The following is a 21,907-nucleotide window of genomic DNA, read 5'->3' as shown; positions in this document are numbered from 1 at the left end:
GGTGGGTGATGGTGTAGCTACACTGGTGATGGTGTAGCTACACTGGGTGGGTGATGCTGTAGCTACACTGGGTGATGGTGTAGCTATGCTGGTGATGGTGTAGCTACACTGGGTGAGTGATGGTGTAGCTACGCTGGTGATGGTGTAGCTACACTGGGTGAGTGATGGTGTAGCTACACTGGGTGAGTGATGGTGTAGCTACACTGGTGATGGTGTAGCTACACTGGGTGATGGTGTAAATACACTGGGTGAGTGATGGTGTAGCTACGCTGGTGATGGTGTAGCTACACTGGGTGAGTGATTGTGTAGCTACACTGGTGATGGTGTAGCTACACTTGTGATGGTGTAGCTACACTGATTGGGTGATGGTCTAGGTACACTGGTGATGGTGTAGCTACACTGGGTGAGTGATGGTGTAGCTACACTGGTGATGGTGTAGCTACACTGGGTGATGGTGTAGCTACACTGGGTGAGTGATGGTGTAGCTACGCTGGTGATGTTGTAGCTACACTGGGTGAGTGATGGTGTAGCTACACTGGTGATGGTGTAGCTACACTTGTGATGGTGTAGCTACACTGGTGATTGTGTAGCTATGCTGGGTGAGTGATGGTGTAGCTACGCTGGTGATGGTGTAGCTACACTGGGTGAGTGATCGTCTAGCTACACTGGGTGAGTGTTGGTGTAGCTACACTGGTGATGGTGTAGCCACACTGGGTGATGGTGTAGCTACACTGGGTGAGTGATGGTGTAGCTACGCTGGTGATGGTGTAGCTACACTGGGTGAGTGATGGTGTAGCTACACTGGTGATGGTGTAGCTACACTGGTGATGGTGTAGCTATGCTGGTGATGGTGTAGCTACACTGGGTGGGTGATGGTGTAGCTACACTGGTGATGGTGTAGCTACACTGGGTGAGTGATGGTGTTGCTACGTTGGTGATGGTGTAGCTACGCTGGTGATGGTGTGGCTATGCTGGGTGAGTGATGGTGTAGCTACACAGGGTAATGGTGTAGCTACACTGGTGATGGTGTAGCTACACTGGGTGAGTGATGGTGTAGCTACACTGGTGATGGTGTAGCTACACTGGGTGAGTGATGGTGTAGCTACACTGGGTGAGTGATGGTGTAGCTACGCTGGTGATGGTGTAGCTACACTGGGTGAGTGATGGTGTAGCTACACTGGTGATGGTGTAGCTACACTGGGTGGGTGATGCTGTAGCTTCACTGGGTGATGGTGTAGCTTTGCTGGTGATGGTGTAGCTACACTGGGTGAGTGATGGTGTAGCTACGCTGGTGATGGTGTAGCTACACTGGGTGAGTGATGGTGTAGCTACACTGGGTGATGGTGTAGCTACACTAGGTGAGTGATGGTGTAGCTACACTGGGTGAGTGATGGTGTAGCTACGCTGGTGATAGTGTAGCAACACTGGTGATGGTGTAGCTACACTGGGTGAGTGATGGTGTAGCTACACTGGTGATGGTGTAGCTACACTTGTGATGGTGTAGCTACACTGGGTGAGTGATGGTGTAGCTACACTGGTGATGGTGTAGCTACACTGGGTTGGTGATGCTGTAGCTACACTGGGTGATGGTGTAGCTATGCTGGTGATGGTGTAGCTACACTGGGTGGGTGATGGTGTAGCTACACTGGTGATGGTGTAGCTACACTGGTGATGGTGTAGCTACACTGGGTGAGTGATGGTGTAGCTACACTGGTGATGGTTTAGCTACTCTGGTGATGGTGTAGCTACACTGGGTGAGTGATGGTGTAGCTACACTGGTGATGGTGTAGCTACACTGGGTGAGTGATGGTGTAGCTACGCTGGTGATGGTGTAGCTACACTGGGTGAGTGATGGTGTAGCTACACTGGTGATGGTGTAGCTACATTGGGTGAGTGATGGTGTAGCTACACTGGGTGAGTGATGGTGTAGCTACACTGGGTGATGGTGTAGCTACACTGGGTGAGTGATGGTGTAGCTACGCTGGTAATGGTGTAGCTACACTGGGTGGGTGATGCTGTAGCTACACTGGTGATGGTGTAGCTACACTGGGTGAGTGATGGTGTAGCTACGCTGGTGATGGTGTAGCTACACTGGGTGGGTGATGGTGTAGCTACACTGGTGATGGTGTAGCTACAGTGGGTGAGTGATGGTGTAGCTACGCTGGTGATGGTGTAGCTACACTGGGTGAGTGAAGGTGTAGCTACACTGGTGATGGTGTAGCTACACTGGGTGAGTGATGGTGTAGCTACACTGGTGATGGTGTAGCTACACTGGGTGAGTGATGGTGTAGCTACGCTGGGGATGGTGTAGCTACACTGGGTGAGTGATCGTCTAGCTACACTGGGTGAGTGTTGGTGTAGCTATACTGGTGATGGTGTAGCCACACTGGGTGATGGTGTAGCTACACTGGGTGAGTGATGGTGTAGCTACGCTGTTGATGGTGTAGCTACACTGTGTGAGTGATGGTGTAGCTACACTGGTGATGGTGTAGCTACACTGGTGATGGTGTAGCTATGCTGGTGATGGTGTAGCTACACTCGGTGGGTGATGGTGTAGCTACACTGGTGATGGTGTAGCTACACTGGGTGAGTGATGGTGTTGCTACGTTGGTGATGGTGTAGCTACGCTGGTGATGGTGTGGCTATGCTGGGTGAGTGATGGTGTAGCTACACTGGGTAATGGTGTAGCTACACTGGTGATGGTGTAGCTACACTGGGTGAGTGATGGTGTAGCTACACTGGTGATGGTGTAGCTACACTGGGTGAGTGATGGTGTAGCTACACTGGGTGAGTGATGGTGTAGCTACGCTGGTGATGGTGTAGCTACACTGGGTGAGTGATGGTGTAGCTACACTGGGTAATGGTGTAGCTACACTGGTGATGGTGTAGCTACACTGGGTGAGTGATGGTGTAGCTACACTGGTGATGGTGTAGCTACACTGGGTGAGTGATGGTGTAGCTACACTGGGTGAGTGATGGTGTAGCTACGCTGGTGATGGTGTAGCTACACTGGGTGAGTGATGGTGTAGCTACACTGGTGATGGTGTAGCTACACTGGGTGGGTGATGCTGTAGCTTCACTGGGTGATGGTGTAGCTTTGCTGGTGATGGTGTAGCTACACTGGGTGAGTGATGGTGTAGCTACGCTGGTGATGGTGTAGCTACACTGGGTGAGTGATGGTGTAGCTACACTGGGTGATGGTGTAGCTACACTAGGTGAGTGATGGTGTAGCTACACTGGGTGAGTGATGGTGTAGCTACGCTGGTGATAGTGTAGCAACACTGGTGATGGTGTAGCTACACTGGGTGAGTGATGGTGTAGCTACACTGGTGATGGTGTAGCTACACGTGATGGTGTAGCTACACTGGGTGAGTGATGGTGTAGCTACACTGGTGATGGTGTAGCTACACTGGGTTGGTGATGCTGTAGCTACACTGGGTGATGGTGTAGCTATGCTGGTGATGGTGTAGCTACACTGGGTGGGTGATTGTGTAGCTACACTGGTGATGGTGTAGCTACACTGGGTGGGTGATGCTGTAGCTACACTGGGTGATGGTGTAGCTATGCTGGTGATGGTGTAGCTACACTGGGTGAGTGATGGTGTAGCTACACTGGGTGAGTGATGGTGTAGCTACACTGGTGATGGTGTAGCTACACTTGTGATGGTGTAGCTACACTGATTGGGTGATGGTGTAGGTACACTGGTGATGGTGTAGCTACACTGGGTGAGTGATGGTGTAGCTACACTGGTGATGGTGTAGCTACACTGGGTGAGTGATGGTGTAGCTACACTGGGTGAGTGATGGTGTAGCTACACTGGGTGAGTGATGGTGTAGCTATGCTCTTGATGGTGTAGCTACACTGGGTGAGTGATGGTGTAGCTACACTGGTGATGGTGTAGCTACACTGGGTGAGTGATGGTGTAGCTACACTGGTGATGGTGTAGCTACGCTGGTGATGGTGTAGCTACACTGGGTGAGTGATGGTGTAGCTACACTGGTGATGGTGTAGCTACACTGGGTGAGTGATGGTGTAGCTACACTGGGTGAGTGTTGGTGTAGCTACACTGGTGATGGTGTAGCTACACTGGGTGATGGTGTAGATACACTGGGTGATTGATGGTGTAGCTACGCTGGTGATGGTGTAGCTACACTGGGTGAGTGATGGTGTAGCTACACTGGTGATGGTGTAGCTACACTTGTGATGGTGTAGCTACACTGATTGGGTGATGGTGTAGGTACACTGGTGATGGTGTAGCTACACTGGGTGGGTGATGGTGTAGCTACACTGGTGATGGTTTAGCTACTCTGGTGATGGTGTAGCTACACTGGGTGGGTGATGGTGTAGCTACACTGGTGATGGTGTAGCTACACTGGTGATGGTGTAGCTACACTGGGTGAGTCATGGCGTAGCTACACTGGGTGAGTGATGGTGTAGCTACACTGGGTGAGTGATGGTGTAGCTACGCTCTTGATGGTGTAGCTACACTGAGTGAGTGATGGTGTAGCTACACTGGTGATGGTGTAGCTACACTGGGTGGGTGATGGTGTAGCTACACTGGTGATGGTTTAGCTACTCTGGTGATGGTGTAGCTACACTGGGTGAGTGATGGTGTAGCTACACTGGTGATGGTGTAGCTACACTGGGTGAGTGATGGTGTAGCTACACTGGGTGAGTGATGGTGTAGCTACACTGAGTGGGTGATGGTGTAGCTACGCTCTTGATGGTGTAGCTACACTGAGTGAGTGATGGTGTAGCTACACTGGGTGAGTGATGGTGTAGCTACACTGGTGATGGTGTAGCTACACTGGGTGAGTGATGGTGTAGCTACACTGGTGATGGTGTAGCTACGCTGGTGATGTTGTAGCTACACTGGGTGAGTGATGGTGTAGCTACACTGATTGGGTGATGGTGTAGCTACACTGGTGATGGTGTAGCTACACTGGGTGAGTGATGGTGTAGCTACACTGGTGATGGTTTAGCTACTCTGGTGGTGGTGTAGCTACACTGGGTGAGTGATGGTGTAGCTACACTGGTGATGGTGTAGCTACACTGGGTGAGTGATGGTGTAGCTACGCTGGTGATGGTGTAGCTACACTGGGTGAGTGATGGTGTAGCTACACTGGTGATGGTGTAGCTACACTGGGTGAGTGATGGTGTAGCTACACTGGGTGAGTGATGGTGTAGCTACACTGGGTGATGGTGTAGCTACACTGGGTGAGTGATGGTGTAGCTACGCTGGTAATGGTGTAGCTACACTGGGTGGGTGATGCTGTAGCTACACTGGTGATGGTGTAGCTACACTGGGTGAGTGATGGTGTAGCTACGCTGGTGATGGTGTAGCTATGCTGGTGATGGTGTAGCTACACTGGGTGGGTGATGGTGTAGCTACACTGGTGATGGTGTAGCTACACTGGGTGAGTGATGGTGTAGCTACACTGGATGAGTGATGGTGTAGCTACGTTGGTGATGGTGTAGCTACGCTGGTGATGGTGTGGCTATGCTGGGTGAGTGATGGTGTAGCTACACTGGCTGAGTGATGGTGTAGCTACGCTGGTGATGGTGTAGCTACACTGGGTGAGTGATGGTGTAGCTATACTGGTGATGGTGTAGCTACACTTGTGATGGTGTAGCTACACTGGTGATGGTGTAGCTATGCTGGTGATGGTGTAGCTACACTGGGTGGGTGATGGTGTAGCTACACTGGTGATGGTGTAGCTACACTGGGTGAGTGATGGTGTTGCTACGTTGGTGATGGTGTAGCTACGCTGGTGATGGTGTAGCTATGCTGGGTGAGTGATGGTGTAGCTACACTGGGTTATGGTGTAGCTACACTGGTGATGGTGTAGCTACACTGGGTGAGTGATGGTGTAGCTACGCTGGTGATGGTGTAGCTACACTGGTGATGGTGTAGCTACACTGGGTGAGTGATGGTGTAGCTACACTGGTGATGGTGTAGCTACACTGGTGATGGTGTAGCTACACTTGTGATGGTGTAGCTACACTGGGTGAGTGATGGTGTAGCTACACTGGGTGATGGTGTAGCTACACTGGGTGGGTGATGGTGTAGCTACACTGGTGATGGTGTAGCTACACTGGGTGGGTGATGCTGTAGCTACACTGGGTAATGGTATAGCTACACTGGTGATGGTGTAGCTACACTGGGTGAGTGATGGTGTAGCTACACTGGTGATGGTGTAGCTACACTGGGTGAGTGATGGTGTAGCTACACTGGTGATGGTGTAGCTACACTGGGTGAGTGATGGTGCAGCTACACTGGGTGAGTGATGGTGTAGCTACACTAGGTGAGTGATGGTGTAGCTACGCTGGTGATGGTGTAGCTACACTGGGTGAGTGATGGTGTAGCTACACTGGGTGAGTGATGGTGTAGCTACACTAGGTGAGTGATGGTGTAGCTACGCTGGTGATGGTGTAGCTACACTGGGTGAGTGATGGTGTAGCTACACTGGTGATGGTGTAGCTACACTGGGTGAGTGATGGTGTAGCTACACTGGTGATGGTGTAGCTACACTGGGTGGGTGATGCTGTAGCTACACTGGGTGATGGTGTAGCTTTGCTGGTGATGGTGTAGCTACACTGGGTGAGTGATGGTGTAGCTACGCTGGTGATGGTGTAGCTACACTGGGTGAGTGATGGTGTAGCTACGCTGGTGATGGTGTAGCTACACTGGGTGAATGATGGTGTAGCTACACTGGGTGATGGTGTAGCTACACTAGGTGAGTGATGGTGTAGCTACACTGGTGATGGTGTAGCTACGCTGGTGATGGTGTAGCTACACTGGGTGAGTGATGGTGTAGTTACGCTGGTGATGCTGTAGCTACACTGGTGATGGTGTAGCTACACTGGGTGAGTGATGGTGTAGCTACACTGGGTGAGTGATCGTGTAGCTACACTTGTGATGGTGTAGCTACACTGGGTGAGTGATTGTGTAGCTACACTGGTGATGGTGTAGCTACACTGGGTTGGTGATGCTGTAGCTACACTGGGTGATGGTGTAGCTATGCTGGTGATGGTGTAGCTACACTGGGTGGGTGATGGTGTAGCTACACTGGTGATGGTGTAGCTACACTGGGTGGGTGATGCTGTAGCTTCACTGGGTGATGGTGTAGCTATGCTGGTGATGGTGTAGCTACAACTGGGTGAGTGATGGTGTAGCTACGCTGGTGATGGTGTAGCTACACTGGGTGAGTGATAGTGTAGCTACACTGGTGATGGTGTAGCTACACTGGGTGAGTGATGGTGTAGCTACACTGGGTGAGTGATGGTGTAGCTACACTGATTGGGTGATGGTGTAGCTACGCTGGTGATGGTGTAGCTACACTGGGTGAGTGATGGTGTAGCTACACTGGGTGAGTGATGGTGTAGCTACACTGGGTGATGGTGTAGCTACACTTGTGATGGTGTAGCTACACTGATTGGGTGATGGTCTAGGTACACTGGTGATGGTGTAGCTACACTGGGTGAGTGATGGTGTAGCTACGCTGGTGATGGTGTAGCTACACTGGTGATGGTGTAGCTACACTGGGTGAGTGATGGTGTAGCTACGCTGGTGATGGTGTAGCTACACTGGGTGAGTGATCGTCTAGCTACACTGGGTGAGTGTTGGTGTAGCTACACTGGTGATGGTGTAGCCACACTGGGTGATGGTGTAGCTACACTGGGTGAGTGATGGTGTAGCTACGCTGGTGATGGTGTAGCTACACTGGGTGAGTGATGGTGTAGTTACACTGGTGATGGTGTAGCTACACTTGTGATGGTGTAGCTACAATGGTGATGGTGTAGCTATGCTGGTGATGGTGTAGCTACACTGGGTGGGTGATGGTGTAGCTACACTGGTGATGGTGTAGCTACACTGGTGATGGTGTAGCTACACTGGGTGAGTGATGGTGTAGCTACGCTGGTGATGGTGTAGCTACACTGGTGATGGTGTAGCTACACTGGGTGAGTGATGGTGTAGCTACACTGGTGATGGTGTAGCTACACTGGTGATGGTGTAGCTACACTTGTGATGGTGTAGCTACACTGGGTGAGTGATGGTGTAGCTACACTGGGTGATGGTGTAGCTACACTGGGTGGGTGATGGTGTAGCTACACTGGTGATGGTGTAGCTACACTGGGTGGGTGATGCTGTAGCTACACTGGGTAATGGTATAGCTACACTGGTGATGGTGTAGCTACACTGGGTGAGTGATGGTGTAGCTACACTGGTGATGGTGTAGCTACACTGGGTGAGTGATGGTGTAGCTACACTGGTGATGGTGTAGCTACACTGGGTGAGTGATGGTGCAGCTACACTGGGTGAGTGATGGTGTAGCTACACTAGGTGAGTGATGGTGTAGCTACGCTGGTGATGGTGTAGCTACACTGGGTGAGTGATGGTGTAGCTACACTGGGTGAGTGATGGTGTAGCTACACTAGGTGAGTGATGGTGTAGCTACGCTGGTGATGGTGTAGCTACACTGGGTGAGTGATGGTGTAGCTACACTGGTGATGGTGTAGCTACACTGGGTGAGTGATGGTGTAGCTACACTGGGTGAGTGATCGTGTAGCTACACTTGTGATGGTGTAGCTACACTGGGTGAGTGATTGTGTAGCTACACTGGTGATGGTGTAGCTACACTGGGTTGGTGATGCTGTAGCTACACTGGGTGATGGTGTAGCTATGCTGGTGATGGTGTAGCTACACTGGGTGGGTGATGGTGTAGCTACACTGGTGATGGTGTAGCTACACTGGGTGGGTGATGCTGTAGCTTCACTGGGTGATGGTGTAGCTATGCTGGTGATGGTGTAGCTACAACTGGGTGAGTGATGGTGTAGCTACGCTGGTGATGGTGTAGCTACACTGGGTGAGTGATAGTGTAGCTACACTGGTGATGGTGTAGCTACACTGGGTGAGTGATGGTGTAGCTACACTGGGTGAGTGATGGTGTAGCTACACTGATTGGGTGATGGTGTAGCTACGCTGGTGATGGTGTAGCTACACTGGGTGAGTGATGGTGTAGCTACACTGGGTGAGTGATGGTGTAGCTACACTGGGTGATGGTGTAGCTACACTTGTGATGGTGTAGCTACACTGATTGGGTGATGGTCTAGGTACACTGGTGATGGTGTAGCTACACTGGGTGAGTGATGGTGTAGCTACGCTGGTGATGGTGTAGCTACACTGGTGATGGTGTAGCTACACTGGGTGAGTGATGGTGTAGCTACGCTGGTGATGGTGTAGCTACACTGGGTGAGTGATCGTCTAGCTACACTGGGTGAGTGTTGGTGTAGCTACACTGGTGATGGTGTAGCCACACTGGGTGATGGTGTAGCTACACTGGGTGAGTGATGGTGTAGCTACGCTGGTGATGGTGTAGCTACACTGGGTGAGTGATGGTGTAGTTACACTGGTGATGGTGTAGCTACACTTGTGATGGTGTAGCTACAATGGTGATGGTGTAGCTATGCTGGTGATGGTGTAGCTACACTGGGTGGGTGATGGTGTAGCTACACTGGTGATGGTGTAGCTACACTGGTGATGGTGTAGCTACACTGGGTGAGTGATGGTGTAGCTACGCTGGTGATGGTGTAGCTACACTGGTGATGGTGTAGCTACACTGGGTGAGTGATGGTGTAGCTACACTGGTGATGGTGTAGCTACACTGGTGATGGTGTAGCTACACTTGTGATGGTGTAGCTACACTGGGTGAGTGATGGTGTAGCTACACTGGGTGATGGTGTAGCTACACTGGGTGGGTGATGGTGTAGCTACACTGGTGATGGTGTAGCTACACTGGGTGGGTGATGCTGTAGCTACACTGGGTAATGGTATAGCTACACTGGTGATGGTGTAGCTACACTGGGTGAGTGATGGTGTAGCTACACTGGTGATGGTGTAGCTACACTGGGTGAGTGATGGTGTAGCTACACTGGTGATGGTGTAGCTACACTGGGTGAGTGATGGTGCAGCTACACTGGGTGAGTGATGGTGTAGCTACACTAGGTGAGTGATGGTGTAGCTACGCTGGTGATGGTGTAGCTACACTGGGTGAGTGATGGTGTAGCTACACTGGGTGAGTGATGGTGTAGCTACACTAGGTGAGTGATGGTGTAGCTACGCTGGTGATGGTGTAGCTACACTGGGTGAGTGATGGTGTAGCTACACTGGTGATGGTGTAGCTACACTGGGTGAGTGATGGTGTAGCTACACTGGTGATGGTGTAGCTACACTGGATGGGTGATGCTGTAGCTACACTGGGTGATGGTGTAGCTTTGCTGGTGATGGTGTAGCTACACTGGGTGAGTGATGGTGTAGCTACGCTGGTGATGGTGTAGCTACACTGGGTGAGTGATGGTGTAGCTACGCTGGTGATGGTGTAGCTACACTGGGTGAATGATGGTGTAGCTACACTGGGTGATGGTGTAGCTACACTAGGTGAGTGATGGTGTAGCTACACTGGTGATGGTGTAGCTACACTGGTGATGGTGTAGCTACACTGGGTGAGTGATCGTGTAGCTACACTTGTGATGGTGTAGCTACACTGGGTGAGTGATTGTGTAGCTACACTGGTGATGGTGTAGCTACACTGGGTTGGTGATGCTGTAGCTACACTGGGTGATGGTGTAGCTATGCTGGTGATGGTGTAGCTACACTGGGTGGGTGATGGTGTAGCTACACTGGTGATGGTGTAGCTACACTGGGTGGGTGATGCTGTAGCTTCACTGGGTGATGGTGTAGCTATGCTGGTGATGGTGTAGCTACACTGGGTGAGTGATGGTGTAGCTACACTGGTGATGGTGTAGCTACACTGGGTGAGTGATGGTGTAGCTACACTGGTGATGGTGTAGCTACACTGGGTGAGTGATGGTGCAGCTACACTGGGTGAGTGATGGTGTAGCTACACTAGGTGAGTGATGGTGTTGCTACGCTGGTGATGGTGTAGCTACACTGGGTGAGTGATGGTGTAGCTACACTGGGTGAGTGATGGTGTAGCTACACTAGGTGAGTGATGGTGTAGCTACGCTGGTGATGGTGTAGCTACACTGGGTGAGTGATGGTGTAGTTACGCTGGTGATGGTGTAGCTACACTGGTGATGGTGTAGCTACACTGGGTGAGTGATTGTGTAGCTACACTGGTGATGGTGTAGCTACACTGGGTTGGTGATGCTGTAGCTACACTGGGTGATGGTGTAGCTATGCTGGTGATGGTGAAGCTACACTGGGTGGGTGATGGTGTAGCTACACTGGTGATGGTGTAGCTACACTGGGTTGGTGATGCTGTAGCTTCACTGGGTGATGGTGTAGCTACAACTGGGTGAGTGATGGTGTAGCTACGCTGGTGATGGTGTAGCTACACTGGGTGAGTGATAGTGTAGCTACACTGGTGATGGTGTAGCTACACTGGGTGAGTGATGGTGTAGCTACACTGGGTGATGGTGTAGCTACACTTGTGATGGTGTAGCTACACTGATTGGGTGATGGTCTAGGTACACTGGTGATGGTGTAGCTACACTGGGTGAGTGATGGTGTAGCTACGCTGGTGATGGTGTAGCTACACTGGTGATGGTGTAGCTACACTGGGTGAGTGATGGTGTAGCTACGCTGGTGATGGTGTAGCTACACTGGGTGAGTGATCGTCTAGCTACACTGGGTGAGTGTTGGTGTAGCTACACTGGTGATGGTGTAGCCACACTGGGTGATGGTGTAGCTACACTGGGTGAGTGATGGTGTAGCTACGCTGGTGATGGTGTAGCTACACTGGGTGAGTGATGGTGTAGCTACACTGGTGATGGTGTAGCTACACTTGTGATGGTGTAGATACACTGGTGATGGAGTAGCTATGCTGGTGATGGTGTAGCTACACTGGGTGGGTGATGGTGTAGCTACACTGGTGATGGTGTAGCTACACTGGGTGAGTGATGGTGTTGCTACGTTGGTGATGGTGTAGCTAAGCTGGTGATGGTGTGGCTATGCTGGAGAGTGATGGTGTAGCTACACTGGGTAATGGTGTAGCTACACTGGTGATGGTGTAGCTACACTGGGTGAGTGATGGTGTAGCTACACTGGGTGAGTGATGGTGTAGCTACACTGGGTGAGTGATGGTGTAGCTACACTGGGTGAGTGATGGTGTAGCTACACTGGTGATGGTGTAGCTACACTGGGTGGGTGATGCTGTAGCTTCACTGGGTGATGGTGTAGCTTAGCTGGTGATGGTGTAGCTACACTGGGTGAGTGATGGTGTAGCTACGCTGGTGATGGTGTAGCTACACTGGGTGAGTGATGGTGTAGCTACGCTGGTGATGGTGTAGCTACACTGGTGATGGTGTAGCTACACTTGTGATGGTGTAGCTACACTGGTTGAGTGATTGTGTAGCTACACTGGTAATGGTGTAGCTACACTGGGTTGGTGATGCTGTAGCTACACTGGGTGATGGTGTAGCTATGCTGGTGATGGTGTAGCTACACTGGGTGGGTGATGGTGTAGCTACACTGGTGATGGTGTAGCTACACTGGGTGGGTGATGCTGTAGCTACACAGGGTGATGGTGTAGCTATGCTGGTGATGGTGTAGCTACACTGGGTGAGTGATGGTGTAGCTACGCTGGTGATGGTGTAGCTACACTGGGTGAGTGATGGTGTAGCTACACTGGTGATGGTGTAGCTACACTGGTGATGGTGTAGCTACGCTGGTGATGGTGTAGCTACACTGGGTGATGGTGTAGCTACACTGGGTGGGTGATGCTGTAGCTACGCTGGTGATGGTGTAGCTACACTGGGTGAGTGATGGTGTAGCTACACTGGGTGAGTGATGGTGTAGCTACACTGGGTGAGTGATGGTGTAGCTACACTGGTGATGGTGTAGCTACGCTGGTGATGGTGTAGCTACACTGGGTGAGTGATGGTGTAGCTACGCTGGTGATGGTGTAGCTACACTGGGTGAGTGATCGTGTAGCTACACTGGGTGAGTGTTGGTGTAGCTACACTGGGTGATGGTGTAGATACACTGGGTGAGTGATGGTGTAGCTACGCTGGTGATGGTGTAGCTACGCTGGTGATGGTGTAGCTACACTGGGTGAGTGATGGTGTAGCTACACTGGGTGAGTGATGGTGTAGCTACACTGGGTGAGTGATGGTGTAGCTACACTGATTGGGTGATGGTGTAGCTACGCTGGTGATGGTGTAGCTACACTGGGTGAGTGATGGTGTAGCTACACTGGGTGAGTGATGGTGTAGCTACACTGGGTGATGGTGTAGCTACACTTGTGATGGTGTAGCTACACTGATTGGGTGATGGTCTAGGTACACTGGTGATGGTGTAGCTACACTGGGTGAGTGATGGTGTAGCTACGCTGGTGATGGTGTAGCTACACTGGTGATGGTGTAGCTACACTGGGTGAGTGATGGTGTAGCTACGCTGGTGATGGTGTAGCTACACTGGGTGAGTGATGGTGTAGCTACACTGGTGATGGTGTAGCTACACTTGTGATGGTGTAGCTACACTGGTGATGGTGTAGCTATGCTGGTGATGGTGTAGCTACACTGGGTGGGTGATGGTGTAGCTACACTGGTGATGGTGTAGCTACACTGGGTGAGTGATGGTGTTGCTACGTTGGTGATGGTGTAGCTACGCTGGTGATGGTGTGGCTATGCTGGGTGAGTGATGGTGTAGCTACACTGGGTAATGGTGTAGCTACACTGGGTGAGTGATGGTGTAGCTACACTGGGTGAGTGATGGTGTAGCTACACTGGGTGAGTGATGGTGTAGCTACACTGGGTGAGTGATGGTGTAGCTACACTGGAGATGGTGTAGCTACACTGGGTGGGTGATGCTGTAGCTTCACTGGGTGATGGTGTAGCTTTGCTGGTGATGGTGTAGCTACACTGGGTGAGTGATGGTGTAGCTACGCTGGTGATGGTGTAGCTACACTGGGTGAGTGATGGTGTAGCTACGCTGGTGATGGTGTAGCTACACTGGTGATGGTGTAGCTACACTTGTGATGGTGTAGCTACACTGGTTGAGTGATTGTGTAGCTACACTGGTGATGGTGTAGCTACACTGGGTGAGTGATGGTGTAGCTACACTGGTGATGGTGTAGCTACACTGGGTTGGTGATGCTGTAGCTACACTGGGTGATGGTGTAGCTATGCTGGTGATGGTGTAGCTACACTGGGTGGGTGATGGTGTAGCTACACTGGTGATGGTGTAGCTACACTGGGTGGGTGATGCTGTAGCTACACTGGGTGATGGTGTAGCTATGCTGGTGATGGTGTAGCTACACTGGGTGAGTGATGGTGTAGCTACGCTGGTGATGGTGTAGCTACACTGGGTGAGTGATGGTGTAGCTACACTGGGTGAGTGATGGTGTAGCTACACTGGTGATGGTGTAGCTACACTGGTGATGGTGTAGCTACACTGGTGATGGTGTAGCTACGCTGGTGATGGTGTAGCTACACTGGGTGATGGTGTAGCTACACTGGGTGGGTGATGCTGTAGCTACGCTGGTGATGGTGTAGCTACACTGGGTGAGTGATGGTGTAGCTACACTGGGTGAGTGATGGTGTAGCTACACTGGGTGAGTGATGGTGTAGCTACACTGGTGATGGTGTAGCTACGCTGGTGATGGTGTAGCTACACTGGGTGAGTGATGGTGTAGCTACGCTGGTGATGGTGTAGCTACACTGGGTGAGTGATCGTGTAGCTACACTGGGTGAGTGTTGGTGTAGCTACACTGGGTGGGTGATGGTGTAGCTACACTGGGTGAGTGATGGTGTAGCTACACTGGGTGATGGTGTAGATACACTGGGTGAGTGATGGTGTAGCTACACTGGGTGAGTGATCGTGTAGCTACACTGGTGATGGTGTAGCTACACTGGGTGAGTGTTGGTGTAGCTACATTGGTGATGGTGTAGCTACACTGGGTGATGGTGTAGATACACTGGGTGAGTGATGGTGTAGCTACGCTGGTGATGGTGTAGCTACACTGGGTGAGTGATGGTGTAGCTACACTGGTGATGGTGTAGCTACACTTGTGATGGTGTAGCTACACTGATTGGGTGATGGTGTAGGTACACTGGTGATGGTGTAGCTACACTGGGTGGGTGATGGTGTAGCTACACCGGTGATGGTTTAGCTACTCTGGTGATGGTGTAGCTACACTGGGTGAGTGATGGTGTAGCTACACTGGTGATGGTGTAGCTACACTGGGTGAGTGATGGCGTAGCTACACTGGGTGAGTGGTGGTGTAGCTACACTGGTGATGGTGTAGCTACACTGAGTGAGTGATGGTGTAGCTACACTGGTGATGGTGTAGCTACACTGGGTGGGTGATGGTGTAGCTACACTGGTGATGGTTTAGCTACTCTGGTGATGGTGTAGCTACACTGGGTGAGTGATGGTGTAGCTACACTGGTGATGGTGTAGCTACACTGGGTGAGTGATGGTGTAGCTACACTGGTGATGGTGTAGCTACGCTGGTGATGGTGTAGCTACACTGGGTGAGTGATGGTGTAGCTACGCTGGTGATGGTGTAGCTACACTGGGTGAGTGATGGTGTAGCTACGCTGGTGATGGTGTAGCTACACTGGGTGATGGTGTAGATACACTGGGTGAGTGATGGTGTAGCTACACTGGTGATGGTGTAGCTACACTTGTGATGGTGTAGCTACACTGATTGGGTGATGGTGTAGGTACACTGGTGATGGTGTAGCTACACTGGGTGAGTGATGGTGTAGCTACACTGGTGATGGTGTAGCTACACTTGTGATGGTGTAGCTACACTGATTGGGTGATGGTGTAGGTACACTGGTGATGGTGTAGCTACACTGGGTGAGTGATGGTGTAGCTACACTGGTGATGGTGTAGCTACACTGGGTGCGTGATGGTGTAGCTACACTGGTGATGGTTTAGCTACTCTGGTGATGGTGTAGCTACACTGGGTGAGTGATGGTGTAGCTACGCTGGTGATGGTGTTGCTACACTGGGTGAGTGATGGTGTAGCTACACTGGTGATGGTGTAGCTACGCTGGTGACGGTGTAGCTACACTGGGTGAGTGATGGTGTAGCTACACTGAGTGAGTGATGGTGTAGCTACGCTGGTGATGGTGTAGCTACACTGGGTGAGTGATGGTGTAGCTACACTGAGTGAGTGATGTTGTAGCTACGCTGGTGATGGTGTAGATACACTGGGTGAGTGATGGTGTAGCTACACTGGTGATGGTGTAGCTACGCTGGTGATGGTGTAGCTACACTGGGTGAGTGATGGTGTAGCTACGCTTGTGATGGTGTAGCTACACTGGGTGAGTGATGGTGTAGCTACACTGGTGATGGTGTAGCTACGCTGGTGATGGTGTAACTACACTGAGTGAGTGATGGTGTAGCTACGCTTGTGATGGTGTAGCTACACTGGGTGAGTGATGGTGTAGCTACACTGGGTGATTGATGGTGTAGCTACACTGGTGATGGTGTAGCTACACTTGTGATGGTGTAGCTACACTGATTGGGTGATGGTCTAGGTACACTGGTGATGGTGTAGCTACGCTGGTGATGGTGTAGCTACACTGGGTGAGTGATGGTGTAGCTACTCTGGTGATGGTGTAGCTACACTGGGTGAGTGATGGTGTAGCTACACTGGGTGAGTGATGGTGTAGCTACACTGGGTGAGTGATGGTGTAGCTACGCTGGTGATGGTGTAGCTACACTGGGTGATGGTGTAGCTACACTGGTGATGGTGTAGCTACACTGGTGATGGTGTAGCTACACTGGTGATGGTGTAGCTACACTGGGTGAGTGATCGTGTAGCTACACTGGGTGAGTGTTGGTGTAGCTACACTGGGTGATGGTGTAGATACACTGGGTGAGTGATGGTGTAGCTACATTGGTGATGGTGTAGCTACACTTGTGATGGTGTAGCTACACTGATTGGGTGATGGTGTAGGTACACTGGTGATGGTGTAGCTACACTGGGTGAGTGATGGTGTAGCTACACTGGTGATGGTGTAGCTACACTGGGTGAGTGATGGTGTAACTACACTGGTGATGGTGTTGCTACACTGGGTGAGTGATGGTGTAGCTACACTGGTGATGGTGTAGCTACGCTGGTGATGGTGTTGCTACACTGGGTGAGTGATGGTGTAGCTACACTGGTGATGGTGTAGCTACACTGGTGATGGTGTTGCTACACTGGGTGAGTGATGGTGTAGCTACACTGGTGATGGTGTAGCTACACTGGTGATGGTGTAGCTACACTGAGTGAGTGATGGTGTAGCTACGCTGGTGATGGTGTTGCTACACTGGGTGAGTGATGGTGTAGCTACACTGGTGATGGTGTAGCTACGCTGGTGATGGTGTAGCTACACTGGGTGAGTGATGGTGTAGCTACACTGAGTGAGTGATGGTGTAGCTACGCTGGTGATGGTGTAGCTACACTGGGTTAGTGATGGTGTAGCTACATTGGTGATGGTGTAGCTACGCTGGTGATGGTGTAGCTACACTGGGTGAGTGATGGTGTAACTACACTGGTGATGGTGTAGCTACACTGGGTGAGTGATGGTGTAACTACACTAGTGAGTGATGGTGTAGCTACGCTTGTGATGGTGTAGCTACACTGGGTGAGTGATGGTGTAGCTACACTGGTGATGGTGTAGCTACACTTGGTGATTGATGGTGTAGCTACACTGGTGATGGTGTAGCTACACTGGTGGTGTAGCTACGCTGGTGATGGTGTAGCTACACTGGGTGAGTGATGGTGTAGCTACGCTGGTGATGGTGTAGCTACACTCTGTGAGTGATGGTGTAGCTACACTCTGTGAGTGATGGTGTAGCTACACCAGCCTGCGATGTTGGTGTTGCTACACAGCACTTGCCCCAACAGTCTGTCTGAGGCTACACGGTGGGGGTGGGGGGGACCTTTGTCTTTGTGCCTGCAGGAGGGTCCCTTCGTCTGCATCTCGCTGGTGAGATCTCTGCCTGAGTCGGACAGCGTCCACTCCATGCTGTGTAAGCCAACTGCTCACCGGGGTTCACGTCCACGCCAGCTCTCTGTGTTGTGTTGCATCGTGTTTCTAAGTTTGCTGTGTGCTTGTTTTCTCGTTCACTGTTACCTGATGACGGTTGCTTGTGTTGCAATCGAAACGTCAGATTCTATTATTATTGTTTGATTTAATTTCCTACGTGACTTTACCGAAAGAACCACGGAGCAAAAATAGTTTAGTTTTGTAGATGAGATATAGAGAGGTCAGTGGGACCTTACCTGGTTGCAATAAAAATAGTTTATATTCATATTCTTATTTCTTTCGGTAAAGTCACGTTATTGTTTCCCTTCAACGTGACTTAACCGAAAAAACTAAGAATATGAATTACTGCAGTCACGAAAGCTTTATATAAAAAAAATAGTTTAGTTTGTAGATGAGATGTAGAGACGTCAGTGGGACCTTACCTGGTTACAATAAAATAGTTTAGTTTGTAGATGAGATGTTGAGACCTCAGTGGGACCTTACCTGGTTACAATAAAAATAGTTTAGTTTGTAGATGAGATGTTGAGACCTCAGTGGGACTTTACCTGGTAAAATAATAATAGTTTAGTTTGTAGATGACATGGAGAGAGCCCAGTGGGACCTTGCCTAGTACAATAAAAATAGTTTAGTTTGTAGATGAGATGTAGAGACCTCAGTGGGACCTTACCTGGTACAATAAAAATGACATCTGAAACGGCGCCTTGCGGCGACCGTGTCGTGCCGACGCCGTGCCCCGGCGTGCCGCAGGGAAGGAGTACGGTCGCGCCGACAGCCGCTGGCTTCACTCGGACCCCACCGTGGTGGCGCTCGAGATCCTGATGGTGGCGGTTGCGGGGCCCCTGGCGCTGCTGCTGGTGTTCGCCATCGTCCAGGACAAGCACTACTGGTAGGGGTCACGCCGCACTACTGGTAGGGGTCACGCCGCTCTACCTGTAGGGGTCACGCCGCTCTACCGGTAGGGGTCACGCCGCTCGACCGGTAGGGGTCACGCCACTCTACCGGTAGGGGGTCACGCCGCACTACCGGTAGGGGTAACGCCACACTACCGTTAGGGGGTAACGCCACACTACCGGTAAGGGTCACGTCGCTCTACCGGTAGGGGTCACGCCGCTGTACCGGTAGGGGTCACGCCGCTCTACCAGTAGGGGTCACGCCACTCTACCGGTAGGGGGTAACGCCACACTACCGGTAGGGGTCATGCCGCACTACCGCTGGGGGGCGCTGTGGGTGTCACCGTATCCGTGACGACGCTGTGGGGTGTCCATGTAACGACGCATCTCCACCAACACCACTAACCACGTTGTCTCCACCGCGCACTCACTCACCCACACCACCATCACCACCTCCGCCCACACCACCATCACCACCTCCGCCCACACCACTAACCCGCATCACCACTTCCGCCCACACCACCACCACCATCACCGCCTCCGCTCACACCATCACCACCACCGCCTCCGCTCACACCACTAACCCACATCGCCGTCAACACAACTGCCCGCACCACTAGCCCGCATCGCCGCCGCCTCCACCCACACCACCGCCACGCTTCCCCCTCCCCTCCCCCGCCCGCCCGTAGCCACTTTGTACAGGTGTGCCTGTGCGTGTGTGAGCTGTACGTAGCCACTTTGTACAGGTGTGCCTGTGCGTGTGTGAGCTGTACGTAGCCACTTTGTACAGGTGTGCCTGTGCGTGTGCGAGCTGTACGTAGCCACTTTGTACAGGTGTGCCTGTGCGTGTGCGAGCTGTACGTAGCCACTTTGTACAGGTTTGCCTGTGCGTGTGCGAGCTGTACGTAGCCACTTTGTACAAGTGTGCCTGTGCGTGTGCGAGCTGTACGTAGCCACTTTGTACAGGTGTGCCTGTGCGTGTGCGAGCTGTACGTAGCCACTTTGTACAGGTGTGCCTGTGCGTGTGCGAGCTGTACGTAGCCACTTTGTACAGGTGTGCCTGTGCGTGTGCGAGCTGTACGTAGCCACAGTGTACAGGTGTGCCTGTGCGTGTGCGAGCTGTACGTAGCCACAGTGTACAGGTGTGCCTGTGCGTGTGCGAGCTGTACGTAGCCACAGTGTACAGGTGTGCCTGTGCGTGTGCGAGCTGTACGGCGGCTGGATGACGTCCGCCCCCGAGTGGCTGGCGGGCAGCGCCAGCCTGCGCTCCGACAGCGCCGACCTCCTCTGGCTCTACCTCGTCTTCTTCGACGGCCTCTGGGTGCTGCTGCCCATTGTGCTGCTCGCCCAGTCCTGGGGGGCGCTCGCCGTCGCTCACCGGCCGCACGTGGCCAAGGCCGCCGGTGACGGCGGCGGCGGCAAGCGGAAGTGGCGATGAGCCGAGCCGGAAGCCGGTGCTGGCGCGACCGTTGGAGGAGATTTCCCGTAGTCCGTCCGCCCGCCCAATTTTTTTTTGATTGGCGCGAGAGAAATGAAAATTAAAAAAAAGTAAAAAAAACGAGCGATCGAATGCCGACGGGTACCAACCACCCTTCGTCTCCCCAATCGAAACATTTCCCCGCCCCCCCTCCCCCCACCCCAGCGGTGCCCTCGCCAAAATGCACATCGGAAGAGCTGTGGTGAAAGAGAGGAGGGCGGGGAGAGAGGAGAGAGGAGAGAGAGAGAGAGACGATTTTGCTGAAAATAACGTGCGCGTTACGCCGTGCCGCATTTCCGCGAGTAAAAAACGCCCGACGTGAATCGCCTCGACATCGTGATGGGACTGTTGTGCTTTTTGTGGTTCTTTCGGTAAAAGTTCACGCAGGTAGGATAAAAAAATTGAAATAGATCTCGACGTAAATCGCTCGCGACAAATTTGTGAGCCACGGCCCTCGCCGAGCTCACGTTTAATGTCGGCTGCCCCGCCCACATTTAATGTCGGCTGCCCCGCCCACATTTAATGTCGGCTGCCCCGCCCACATTTAATGTCGGCTGCCCCACCCACATTTAATGTCGGCTGCCCCGCCCACATTTAATGTCGGCTGCCCCGCCCACATTTAATGTCAGCTGCCCCGCCCACATTTAATGTCGGCTGCCCCACCCACATTTAATGTCAGCTGCCCCGCTCATCTCTAAACCTTCATAAACAGGCGGCCTCAGCAGATTTCCCCCTCTCGGCCCCCCCTGAAATTTTGGGAAAGTCGGTAATCGGGATAACCGGATATCCGGCTGCTGCAAAATGCTGCAGGCTGCCACCTTGTGCTGCCCTGCAGACTGCCACCTTGTGTGCTGCCCTGCAGGCTGCCACCTTGTGCTGCCCTGCAGGCTGCCACCTCGTGCTGGCCTGCAGGCTGCCATCTTGTGCTGCCCTGCAGGCTGCTTGAGCGGCAGCCTTTCGAACTCATCGAACTTATCAGCCACATCAGCGGCTCCGACCTATTAATAAACTCCGAGTTCAAATCCAAGACAATTTGTTTTACGCATTTTGTGGCGCCCACTGGAAAACATTACACTGGATATCTCAGAATATTGAAGTCAACCCCCCCCCGCTCCCCCCCCCCCCCCCAAAGTCAACATCCTGGCTCCGCCCCTGATCACCGGGCCCCGCTAGCTCGACAGCCTGTCAACTGTACTAGCTAGGTAGTGCCGCTGAGAGTAGGCACGGCTGTGTGTGAGATATACATAAAGAGTGTGCACCCACGTAGGGTGCGTGCAGTCCCCTTCGCGTGCAAGAGTAAAGAAGGCGCCTCCAATGATTCCTGTCTCCGAACTGCGTCACGACACTGACGTAATGACGACTCGACACACTTCCCTTGAGATGGCATCTCATTGAAGACACGTTCACTTGGCATCAGGCGGAGACCTCCACCGCAACAGCCCCGAGTCTCCCGCGCATCTCCCTTATATACCAACACGAGGCCACGCCCCTTTTCTCGATCATTCTCGCCGACTCTGGACGCTCC

General features: G+C 52.2%; 1 protein-coding gene across 1 annotated transcript in view; it reads left to right on the top strand.

Annotated features, from left to right (window-relative positions):
• The window catches only part of LOC142928854 (emopamil-binding protein-like), an 82,495-nt gene extending 61,017 nt beyond the window's left edge, over window positions 1-21,478 (top strand). Inside the window, exons 3-4 of the mRNA XM_076069274.1 lie at window positions 18,763-18,901; window positions 20,079-21,478. Of these exons, the coding sequence (XP_075925389.1) occupies window positions 18,763-18,901; window positions 20,079-20,343 (404 nt within the window). The 3' untranslated portion in view covers window positions 20,344-21,478. The remainder of the gene's footprint in view (window positions 1-18,762; window positions 18,902-20,078) is intronic.
• The last annotated feature ends 429 nt before the right edge of the window (window positions 21,479-21,907 follow it).

The sequence above is a fragment of the Petromyzon marinus genome, chromosome 24 (assembly GCF_048934315.1).
Source record: "Petromyzon marinus isolate PM22_M1 ecotype Great Lakes invasive population chromosome 24, UKy_Petmar_22M1.pri1.0, whole genome shotgun sequence".
In the NCBI taxonomy this organism is placed as follows: domain Eukaryota; kingdom Metazoa; phylum Chordata; class Hyperoartia; order Petromyzontiformes; family Petromyzontidae; genus Petromyzon; species Petromyzon marinus.
This window is presented reverse-complemented; position numbering and strand designations above follow the sequence as displayed.